Consider the following 12,938-nt stretch of genomic DNA (forward strand, 5'->3'; position numbering starts at 1 on the left):
CAGAAAATAACAAAACTCTGTAAAGCAATTATCCTTCAATTAAAAAGTAAATAAAGTGGCAAATAATAATAGTATATCTTATAGTACTATCCTACAGGTATGTCTTTATATGATATAGACATAAATCTTTTTTGGATGGAATAATCAAAATGTTCTGGGCAACTGTTACCCACGTTTTTCACTAATTGAATCAGATCCCCTAAACAGAATCCTTGTCCTCTTGGAAAGGACTTGCCTTTTCAAAGTATTTTGAAAAATTAAATTCAGAGTATAAAACTTAAAAATATATATATATAACAGAACAAGTATGTATTTCTGTGCTGAAAATATCCAAGTATTTCTTATAGAAACTTTTCTTGTGGCATGTCTCAATATGTTTTTTTACATGAATAAAACAACATATTGTCCTGACACATCTGAGAGAGAATACTTATCACCAGATAATAAATATAATCCTAGAAATAGAGTATTTAAAGACTCCTCTAGAGTTTTCAGGCTACTAGGATATCACAATAAGTAAGCTAAACTGATTTTGTCTCGGATTCTTGTGTTTTACAGGCCATACATGTCTCTTGGAAGTCTTCGAGATCAAGTAATTTATCCAGATTCAGTGGATGACATGCATGACAAAGGCTATACAGACCATGATCTAGATTGTATTCTACACAGTGTTCATCTCTATCATATAGTTCAAAGAGAAGGAGGTAAAGTCTATAATTCATGGCTTTTTTTCATGTATTTAACATAACTTTAAAAAAATTAAGTTGGGTTTAATTTTGATGTATGCTGTTGTTGGAACATAAGCACATAAGCAAAGATGGAATTTATAGCTTTTGTTGCTTTTCCATTGTTAACTTGCTCTTTTCTGTTTGTGCTATATTTCGTTCAGCAAACTAAGCTTTTTCCTAAGTCCACAGCTAGCATTTGAAGATTTTTTTTCATATTTGGATGAACATGTGTTCCTGAAGCCATAGTCAATCTAAATGTATGTAAGGTTCATGACAGAAATATTCTCCTGTTAATCCCTCAGCTTACATTAAATATAATAATTTGAGAAGTAGGTATCACAGAACTTTTTTATTTTCAGACCAACAGTCTTACCAATACATTATTTTTTTCTCTACAGCAACACATAGAGAATTAGATAATACACAGAAACTTCTGTTTGGTAGTTTTTCAGCATAAAACATACTTTGAAAAAGTAAGAATAAGAGTTATACATATCAGCTCAAGAAAGAATCACTTTCAGAACACAGAAATAACTTGATAACATATAATTTGATAGCCTAGAAAAACTACTGAAATAGCAAGCTAGAATTCTATGTTTAATTTTGCATGTGTTTTATTTTTCTAGCCCACTTACATGATCAAAAGGAGCAGAGTAGTACCGTAATTAAGAATGTAGGCTTTGAAATCAGAATTCTGGAATCAAATCTTTAACTCTGTTCTCTGTACCTTTGTATCTTCACCTGTAAAATGGAGATAAATACCTTATAAAGATGCTGTGAAGATTTAATAAGACTTTATTTAAAGTATTTAGAACAGTGATACATAGTAAATTCACAATAGTTGCTAAAGGTAATAGAGCTAGATGTAATATTGATACAAAGATATTTTGTCTTTGTGTGATGGTGCTCAATATTTTACATATTTCACATCTATTATTTCATTTGATACATTAAGAAACCAATGTAGGCAAAAGAGATAATATTATATTATTGTATTTATATATGATATCTATAGATATCATTTTAGAATATAATACATATTCATAAATATCATGTATAATATTTATACATATCATCTTATAATATCATAGTTCATAAGTGCTATAAATATGGAAAGCAGGTTGTCTTTTTGTGTCATATGGTCAACTTCTTCCCAGTTTTAAAACAGTGTGGCAAAATAGCAACTACCTATTAATTGGGGGTAAGTTATTTGGATAAGTTTGAAATCTAATAATCTGAATAGAAATTTATAATAATTTGTCACATATTCTATTCTTTTAGAAGTTATCAAGAAATTCTAGAACTAGTTTAAAGAATTTTTCAACCTTAAAAATATATGATAGTAATTGTTATGGTTTATCGAGTGCTCACTCTGCAGAATATAACATGTTACTCAGTTTACACTGTCATCTTATTTAATATTTGTAGCTGCCCAATGATGTGGGTTTTACTAACCCCCCTTTAACAGATGAAATTCAGAAGTTTAGCAGTTTCCCCAGGGGCCCTCAGCAAGAGGTAGAACAGGGATTCCAACACAGATGAGACTTGAATGTCAATGTTCTATATAAGATATGCCACTGTGTTATGCTATCTCAACATCTTAGATACTAATAAGGCTTGTTATATCCTTATACATAAAAAATGATAACGAAATCCACTGTACTTGCCTAGTCCTTAAAACATGAAACATATTTTTAAGCAAAGCAAGAAAACAAATTTGCAAGGACATCACTTACTCTGGAAGAAGCCTGCTGAAGTTCTAGTAAGACTATTAATGATTTGAAGCAACACTAGTTCCAACACTTAAAGAAATTTGCTTAGAGAAATTCTTTACTTTAGTATAAGATAGATTTTAAAACTATGTTTTATTCCTTCAAACAAATTACAAAATAGAAAGGTGTAGAATTGTTAACAAATAGATGTGAGCTAAAACAGTTTGTACATCTTCAGGAAGCAAGAAAACTTCACTTCTTAGCTGACTTAGTATCACTGTTTGTTTCAGCATCAGAAGAAGTATCGTGACTCAGAGTTTTGATTTGTATGTTCTGTGTTCAAGAAAGATTGCCTGTTAAAGCTTTTGGGTTTAGTGAAACAATGAACATAATTTATTTAAATGCATAAAATTTAAGGATGCTTTGACCCAAATACTTTCGTCTTTGTGCGTTCTTATTTCAAGGGGGGAGCTATTTTTTTAAGCCCAGAATATTTCTCCACTGTGTAGCAATCTAAACCTATTTTTTCAAATCCTCACTTATGTTTCATAAATGCTATAAAAGTCATAGAGGAAATTTTATTTCAACAGTTTTCACTTGAAGCAAGAACTTTGAATCACATGGCATTTAGAGTTTTTCCCTAATATAAAATTATGTTTTTAAATAGATGGAAAATTCCTGGAAGTTTGCCCAGGAATGAACACTGGTCCCTTTTGGGGAGTATCATTGGGAAATAGGGAAAGTCTTTTCAATCCAGTGCACAAGAAACAATGAAACTCTAGTTCTCATTTCCTTTCCCTTTGACCGAGTTTATTTAGAAATTTTAGTAAAGATGAAAATTCAGTTGAGAAATAATAAAGAAAGCAGAGGGCCTGGATTTTTTCCAAATGGGAAAATTAAACCTAGACTACTTGGGATTTGGTAATGTCCTAAGTTTGCATGTGTGTGTTTGTGCATGTGTATATTTGTGTTTGTGAGTATGTGTGTGAGAGTTTTGATAGTCATTTTCCTCTTTGAAAATCAGGATTTGCTTAGTCCACTCTGTTTTATGATATTCTCACTTCAGAAAAATATCTGATATGGCTGCCTTCCTAAGAGACCCAATGATTTTGTTTCTAAGTGACTTTTTTTTCTTATTACAAAATTAAGACAGGCCATAAAATAATATAAAGATGGTAATTTTAATTTTTCAAATATTGTAAAAATGTACATCTTAGAAAGTAAAAGCCTCATAATTCCATTCCCAGAGATGATGCAATTATAATTTATAGGGCTTCCCAGGTGGCGCTAGTGGTAAAGAATCCACCTACCAATCCTGGAGACATAAGAGACACAAGTTTGATCCCTGGGTTGGGAAGATCCCCTGGAGTAGAAAATGGCAACCCACTACAGTGCTCTTGCCTGGAAAATTCCATGGACCGAGGAGCCTGGTGGGCTACAGTCCAGGGGGTCACAAAGAATCAGACACAACTGACAACTGAGTACAATTATAATTTATATACCTTATGTGTTCTTACTTCTAATAAAAACTGTTGCAAAAAATTTTTCTCTGTAACTTAATTTTATAATATTTGTGAAACATAAATGATGTTTTGAAAAATAGATTCAGATTGCTACCCAGAGGAGAAATGTTCTGGACTTAAAAAAATTTCCCCTTACTAACTGAGAAGGAAAAAGAGAAAAGTATTCGGGTCAAAGGCAGCTTTAATTTTACATATGTAAATAAACCATGTCCTTTTGTTCCACGGAACTCAAAGGTTTTAGCAAGCAATTGAAAATCTGCATATAACTTACAGAAGGCCCTCATATCCATGGTTCTTTCATATCTGCTGTTCTGCTGTTGTGGGTTAAACCTACCACAAACTATATAGTACCACAGTATTTACTATTGAAAAAAACAGGTGTGTAAGTATTTCTCAGTTCAAATTTATGTTGTTTAAGGGTGATCTGTATACAAACACAATTTTGCAATTTGGTTTTTCATATAAAAAATATTCTAGGTACATTTTTATATCAGTATGTATTTTTAAAAAAAAACTTTTATTGAAGTATAGTTGTTTTGGACATCCCAAGTTGTGTGAATTGTAAAGAACCTTCCTGCCAATTCAGGAGACATAAGAGACACGGGTTCGCTCCCTGGGTTGGGAAGATCCCCTGGAGGAGGGCATGGCAATCCACTCCAGTATTCTTGCCTAGAGAATCCCCTGGGCAGAGGAGCCTGGTGGGCTACAGTCCATAGGGTTGCAAAGAGTTGGATACAACTAAAGTAACTTAGTATGCATGCAGGCATAGTTGCTTTACAATATTGTGTTTCTACGAAGTGAATCATCTATGCTATGCTATGCTAAGTCACTTAAGTCGTGTCCGACTCTGTGTGACCCCATAGACGGCAGCCCACCAGGCTCCCCGTCCCTGGGATTCTTCAGGCAAGAACACTGGAGTGGGCTGCCATTTCCTTCTCCAATGCATGAAAGTGAAAAGTGAAAGTGAAGTCGCTCAGTCGTGTCCGACTCTTAGTGACCCCATGGACTGCAGCCTAACAGGCTCCTCCATCCATGGGATTTTCCAAGCAAGAGTACTGGAGTGGGGTGCCATTGCCTTATGTATACATATATCCCCCACTTTTTTAGATTTCCTTCCCATACAGATCATCACAGAACATTGACTTCCCTGTGCAACACAGTAGGTTCTCATTTTATACATAATAATGTGCATATGTCAATCCCAACCCCAATCTCCCAATTCATCCTCCTTTCCCCCACTGAAATCCATAAGGTTGTTCTCTACATCTGTGTCCCCATTTCTGCTTTGCAAATAAGTTCTTCTGTAACATTTTTCTAGATTCCACATATAAGTGATATTACATGATATGTATTTTTCTCTTTCCAACTTACTTCATTCTATATGACAGTCTCTAGATCTCTTCACATCTTTGCAAATGGCACTGCTTTGTTCCTTTTTATGACTAATATCCCACTGTAAGTATGTACCAGGTCTTTATCCATTCCTCTGTTGATGGACATTTAGGTTCCTTCCATGTCTTGGCTATTGTAAATAGTGCTGCAATAAATACTGGGGTGCGTGTGTCTATTTGAATTTTGGTTTTCTCCACATAGATGACTGGAGTGAGATTTCTTGGTCATATGGTAGTTCTATTTTTAATTTTTTGAAAAACTTCCATATTGTTCTCCATAGTAGTTGTACCAATTTACTTGCCCACCAACAGTGTAGGAGGGTTTCTCTTTTCTTCACACCCTCTCCAGCATTTATTGTTTATAAATGTTTTCATGATGGTTTTTCTGACAAGTAATTTTAATTTTCATTTCTCTAATAATTAGTGATGTTGAGCATCTTTTTTATGTGCTTTTTGGCCATCTGTATGTCTTCTTTGAAAAAAAGTCTATTAGGTCTTCCACCCATTTTTTCATTGGATTGTTTCTTTTATTATTGAGCTATATAAGCTGTTTGTATATTTTGGAGATGAATCCCTTGTTGGTTGTTTTGTTTGCAAATATTTTCTCCTATTCTGAAGGTTGTCTTTTTGTTTTATTTATTGTTTCATTTACTGTGCAAAAGGTTATAAGTTTAATTAGATCTCATTTTGCTTATTTTTGTTTTTAGTTTCACTATTCTGGGAGATGGATCCAAAAAGATCTTTCTATAACTTATGTTAGAGGGTGTTCTGCTTATGATTTTCTCTAAGAGTTGTAAGTGCCCAGCCTTACATCTAGGTCTTTAATCTATTTTGAGTTTGTTTTTCTGTATGGTATTAGGAAGTGTTCTAATTTTATTCTTTTACAGATAGCTGCCCAGTTTTCCCAGTACCACTTATTGAAGAGACTGTCTTTTTTCTGTTGTATATTCTTGCCTCCTTTGTCATAAAGTAGGTGAACATAGGTGTCTAGATTTATCTTTGGGCTTTCTATCTTGTTCCATTGATCCATATGTCTTTTTTTGCCCCAGTACCATACTGTCTTGATTGCTGTAGCTTTGGAGTATAGTCTGAAGTCAGAGAGCCTGATTCCTCCAGCTCTGTTTTTATTTTTCAAGATTGCTTTGGCTATTTGGGGTATTTTGTGTTTCCATACAAATTAAAAAATATTTTAATCTGATTCTGTGGAATAATGTCATTGGTAATTTGATGGGGATTCCATTGAATCTGTGGATTGCTTTGGGTAGTACAATTATTTTTACAGTATTGATTCTTCAAATCCAAGAACATGGTATATCTCTCCATCCATTCGTATCATCTTTGTTTTCTTTCATCAGTATCCTATAGTTTTCTGAATCAAGGTATTTTTCCTTCTTAGATAGTTTTATCCCTAGATAGTTTCATCTTCATGATGAAATCATAAATGGAATTGTTTTCTTAATTTCTCTTTCTGATCTTCTGTTAGTGCATTGGAATGAAAGAGATTCCTGTGTATTAATTTTGTCTGGTTTTGGTATCAGGGTGATAGTGGCCTTATAAAATTAGCTTGGGAGTGTCCCTCCCTCTGCAATTTTTGGAAGAATTTGAGAAGGACATGTTAGCTGGTCTCTAAAATAGAATTCACCTGTGACGCCATCTAGTCCTGTACTTTTGTTTCTTGGGAGATTTTAATCACAGTTTTATTTCAATTTCATTATTCATGACTGGCCTGTTCATAATTTTGTTCAGTTAAATTTTTTAAAATATATTTATTTACTTATAAGGCTGCATTTAGTTTTAGGTGTGGCATGTAGGTTCTTTGCTGTGGCACATGGGCTTCTCTCTAGTTGTAGCATGTGGGTTTAGTTCCTCTCTGGCTTGTGGGATCATAGTTCTCCAAGGATCAATCCTGTATCCTGTGCTCTGGGAGACAGATTTTAAACCACTGGACCACCAGGGAAATCCCTGTTCATATTTTCTATTTCTTCCTAGTTCAGTCTTAGAAAGTTATACCTTTCTAAGAATTTGTCCATTTCTTCCAGGTTGTCCATTTTATTGGCATACACTGAGTTGGTCAAAAAGTTCACACAAATTTTTTCAGAAGATGTTACAGAAAAACCCAAACATTTTGGTTAACCTAGTAATTGCTTGTAGTAGTCTCTTATGATCTTTTGTGTTTCTGTGGTGTCAGCTATAAGGTCTCCTTTTCCATTTCTAATTTTATTGATTTGAGTCCTCTCCCTTTTTTTTTCTTAAGGAGTCTGGCTAATGGTTTTATCAATTTTGCTTATCTTCTCAAAGAACCAATTTTTAGTTTCATTGGCTTTTGCTATTCTCTGTTTTATAATATTTCATTTATTTTTGCTCTGTTTTTTATTATTTCTTTCCTTCTTCTAACTTTTGGTTTTGTTTGTTCTTATTTCTCTAGTTGCATTTGGTACAAGGTTGTGTTGTTTATTTGATATTTTTCTTGAGATGGATTGTATTGTTATAAACTTCCCTCTTAGAACTGTGCTGCTTTCCATAGGCTTTGGGTCACCTGTTTTAGTTTTCAATTGTTTCTAGATATTTTTTATTTCCTTTTTGATTTCTCCAGTTATCCATAGGTTGTTTAGTAGCACATTGTTTAGCCTCCACATGTTTGTGTTTTTAATAGTTTTTTCCCCCCTTATTTGCTTTCTAATCTCATAGGATTGTTTCAGAAAAGATACCTGATACAATATCAGTTTTCTTAACTTTACTGAAGCTTGATTTGTGACCCAAGATGTAATCTATCCTGGAGAATGTTTCATGTGCTCTTGAAAAGAAAATATATTCTCCTGTTTTCTGATGGAATGTCCTGTATATATCAATTAAGTCTATCTGGTCTAATGTTTCATTTAAGACTTGTGTTTTCTTGTTAATTTTTTCTCCTAGGTTGAGTGCATAAATATTTACAATTGCTTTATCTTCTTCTTGGATTGATCCCTTGATTATTAGGTAGCATCTTTCCTTATCTTGTTAACAGTCTTTATTTTAAAGTCTATTTTGTCTGATGTGAGTATTGCTACTCCAGCTTTTCTTTGCTTTCCATTTTTATGGATTATCTTTTTCCATCTCCTCAATTTCAGTCTGTGTGTATCCCTAGGTCTGAAGTGGGTCTCTTGTAGACAGCCTATATATAGGTCTTGTTTTATCCATTCAGCCAGTCTGTTTCTTCCGGTTGGAACATTATTCCATTTACATTTCAGATAATTATCAATAGATATGTTCCTATTGCCATTTTCTTAATTGTTTGGGGTGTGGTTTTTTTCGTATGTCTTTTTCCTCTTTCCCTTCCTTTTTTGTTCTCCTTTCTAGTGTTTTTTTGCCTATAGAAGTTCCTTTAGCAGTTGTAAAGCTGGTTTGGAGGTGCTGAATGCTCTTAGCTTTTGTTTATCTGTAAAACTTTCGATGCTCTGTCAAATCAGAATGAGAGCCTGGCTGGTTAGAGTATTTTTGGTTATAGGCTTTTCCTTTTCATCATTTTAAATATATCCTCCCACTCCCTCTGACCTGCAGAGTTTCTGCTGAAAAATCAGCTGATAACTTTTTGGGGTTTCTTTGTATGTTATTTGTTGCTTTCCCCTTGTTGCTTTCAATATTGTTTGTACTTAATTTTTGTTAGTTTAATAATATGTGTCTCAGTGTGTTCCTCCTTGGGTTTATCCTTTATGCAACTCTCTTTGCCTTCTAGGCTTGGGTGACTATCTCATTTCCCATGTTAGAAAAGTTTTTTACTGTGATTTCTGGAAATATTTTCTCAGACCCTTTTTGTTCTTCTTCTTGGACCTCTATAATTCAAATGTTCATGCATTTAATGTTGTTCCAGATGTCTCTGAGTTTATTCACATTTCTTTTCATTTTATTATTATTATTATTCTGTTCTACAGCAGAGATTTATACCACTCTGTCTTCCAGGTCACTTATGCATTCTTCTGCCTCAGTTATTCTGTTATTGATTTCTTCTAATGTGTTTTTCATTTTCAGTTCCTGTCTTGTTCATTTCTTTTTATTTGTGTTTTAGTTCTTCTAGGTCTTTGCTAAACTTTTATTATATCTTTTCAATCCATGACTGGAGGCATGACTTGGATCATGTCTTGGATGATCCATGACTTGGATCATCTTTACTATCATACTCTGAATTCTCTTTCAGATAGATTGCTTATCTCCTCTTTATTTAATTGTTCTTGTAGGTTTTAACATTGCTCCTTCATCTGCAACATATCTCTTTGTTACCTTTTTTTCTTCCTCAAAGTTTTGTGTTTGTGATCTGCTTTCCAGGCTGCAGGGTTGCAGTTCCTCTTGCTTCTGTTATCTGTCCCCTGGTAGGTGAGGTTGATCCAGAGACTTGTGCTGTTATCCTCTTAATGAGGGTTAGACTATTGTTGTGGTGACCAGAGCCTGCCTTGGATATTGAGTGAGGGCTCCCCTTTGCTCTTTGGTTGTCACTGCCCTGTCATGGGTGGAGTCGGCTTCCAAGTTGTTGTAGTAGAAGCCCCCAGATTTGCTTCTTAGCTGTGTTTCTGATCTGTGGTGCAAAGTAGGCACGGTTGGAGCACTGCTGCTGGGAGGGAAGCTACTGAGTATCCCTTCTTTGGAGCTACTCTCCTGTGGTGTACTCTGTTGTATGATCTTTCACCCATTGTGCAGACCCTCAGACTACACTGATATTAGCATTGCCATGCTAGCATTTGACTCTGGTGTCTCCTAGAGATTTCTTTCACCAGGTCATCAGAGTAGATCCACTGAAGTCCAGCCCCAGGATTGCAGTAATCATGGATCTGGACCAGTTGTGGGTATTAGGTGCTGAGTCATGCTCAGTTGCTCAGTCATGTCTGTCTCTTTGTGACCCCATGGACTGTAGCCCACCAGGTTCTGCTGTCCATGGAATTTTTATGCAAGAATATGGGAGTAGGTTGCTATTTCCCACTCCAGGGATCTTCCTGAGCAAGGGACTGAACCCTCGTCTCTTGCATTTCCTGCACTGGTAGGTAGTTTCTTTACCAATGCACCATCTAGGAAGCTACCAGGTGTTATAGGGGTAGCTCAGACTTTAGCCTGGCACAAGCCACCAAGTGTACATGCATGTTAAGTCACTTCAGTTGTGCCTGAGTCTTGCAACCCTATGGACTATAGCCTGCTAGGCTCCTTTGTCCATGGGATTCTGCAGACAACACTACTGGAGTGGATTGCCCTGCTTCCAGGGGATCTTCTCAACCCAGGGATTGAACCCGTATCTTTTATATCTCCTGTATTGGCAGGTGGGTTCTTTACCCCTAGTGCTACACCTACTAAAACTAGGTCTGTCTTGGCTGTGGGAGCACTTATCTGTTCAGATGTTTTGTAGGTGCTGAGTTTTTACCAAGCTGTTTGTGAGGGTTTCAATTTGTGCATCTGCAAGGAAAAATTTCAGCTTTTCTTCTTAAATTCAGTGGCCCCTGGGACTTAGCAGTGGTTTTAGCTCCACCTCTGAATGTAAGTCGCACACAGGGATCTACTCCCAAGGCTGCCCTGGAGCACTTTGGTCTGCCCCAGTGAGGACAGGGCCCGGAGGTGGCACAGCTGCCAGCGTCATGGGAGGCAACAGGTGCACAAAGGGGTTGGAAGTTGTGAGAGATCTGGCCCAGTCACAGGTTCACGGGGAAACTGATGGCCATGATGTGGGAGATCCAGCCCTGGTGGGAGCATTTCCTATCACCTGGTGGCAGGCACATGAGGTTAGCCCTGGGTGATCTTTCCAAGCAATCAGAGCCAGCCCTGTCGGGGGCCTTTCCTAGTTCCTAGCAGCAGGTGAGCTGGGGCCAGCCCTGGGAGGGGCTTTTCCTAGTGTTTGGCCACAGGTACAAAAGGATTAGCCCCAGCAGGAGCCTTTTCTAGTGCCTAGTGGCAGGCATGAGACAGCTCACCCTGGCGGAAACCATTTTTACCACCTGGCGAGGTGTAAGTAGGGGCTGACAGTGTAGGGAGAGAGGCTGCAAAGACAGCTCCACCCACTACATGTCACTCAATAATGGCTCCTTGCTTCTATGGTAGTCCAGGTTTCCTCCACAAGTATTCCCAGTTGTGGATTTTCTCATTCCCATCCCTTCAGTCTGTCCTGTCTACTTGCATCCAGCAGCAGTCCTCTCCTCAGCTTTTCTGTCATTGCCTATATTCCAGCACCCAGTGCCCATGCACACTGACAGACACAAGTCTCAGGCTCGGAGGCACAGGGCTGTGGCACAGATCATCTGTATAGGTCTCACTTTGTCCTGCCTGCCATAGACCGGCTGTTTCATTCCTCTCCAACAGGCCCAGATGATTTCCTTCTGTCCCATCCAATCTGCCCCTCTACAAGGGGGTTTCCCTGGATGCAGGAACTTCTGAGCTTCTTCAGATCCCCCACCTAGAAGCAGATACTATTCCACTTCCTGTCCTCTTCTTTTTCCCTTCTTTCTTTTGTCTTACATGGTTCCGCATGGATCTTTCTTGTCCTTTCCAGTGTCTAAGGTCTTCTCCTAGTGTTCAGCCAGTGCTCTGTGAGCCCTGTTCCATATCTAGATGTATTCTTGATGCATCTGTGGGGAGAGATGAACTCCTAGTCCTCCTACTTCTCTGCCATCTTGCTTTTCCCTATACTAGTATGTATTGATCTAACTTTTTTTTAAATCTAACCTATTTTTTAGAAAATAGAAGACTTGCTTTTGAATAAATAACCAACAGAAAGTATTTACGATGTTGTGAGAGATGGAATAGGTAAATTGTAAAACATGAAGATACACCTACATATAAATCCTAGCTCTAATACATAGCTGTATAAATTTTGAAATATCAATTTCTTCATGAATTTCAGCTTATCTACTTATAAAATAACACTAATAATAGACACCTCATAAGGTTGTGAAATATACAATGAAAATTGTGAAAAATACAACTCATATAAAGTGCCAGGCAGATGGAAGCCATTTAAATAAGCTCCTTTCATATCTTTTGTAGACTTTGTAATGTGCGTGTGTGCTCAGTCACTTCAGTTATATCCTACTCTTTGCGACCCTGTGGACTGTATCCTACTAAGCTCTTCTGTCCATGGGATTCTCAGGCAAGAACACTGGAATAGGTTGCCATCCCCTCCAGACCCAGGGATCAAACCTTTGTCTCTTGCACTGCAGGCAGATTCTTTACCCACTGAGCCACCTGGGAAGCCCAGACTTTGTAATAGGCCTGTGCAAATTTGTTGGTCTTTTCTCCTACCCCCCTGCAAAATAAGTCTAAGTATACCAACTCTTTGGAGACATTAAAAAATAAACACCTTTTCAAAGTATCAGTATTTAGAATTCTTAGAATATGTTCTGTCAATATAAGTAATTATTACTATTAAAAAATATCAAATCTAAGACCAAGTGCTTAAACGTAAGGCACTCTGGTCTATCCAGGCATATGTTTTGTGAAATATCAGGTTCTTTGTGTAATAGCTTAAACTTGCTAGGAATCACTTGTCTAGGTAAAAACTGTAAAAGATGTTCTCTTTGATTAAAAGACGCTCTCTTTGATTAAAAGACGCTTTATACAATATGTATTTTTATATAT

General features: G+C 36.6%; 1 protein-coding gene across 1 annotated transcript in view; it reads left to right on the forward strand.

The window, feature by feature from the left end:
* The window catches only part of ABCD2 (ATP binding cassette subfamily D member 2), a 92,480-nt gene that overhangs the window by 56,773 nt on the left and 22,769 nt on the right, over positions 1-12,938 (forward strand). Inside the window, exon 8 of the mRNA XM_061416464.1 lies at positions 559-704. Coding sequence (XP_061272448.1) covers positions 559-704 — 146 coding nt within the window. The remainder of the gene's footprint in view (positions 1-558; positions 705-12,938) is intronic.

This window comes from Bos javanicus, chromosome 5, assembly GCF_032452875.1.
Source record: "Bos javanicus breed banteng chromosome 5, ARS-OSU_banteng_1.0, whole genome shotgun sequence".
Classification (NCBI taxonomy): domain Eukaryota; kingdom Metazoa; phylum Chordata; class Mammalia; order Artiodactyla; family Bovidae; genus Bos; species Bos javanicus.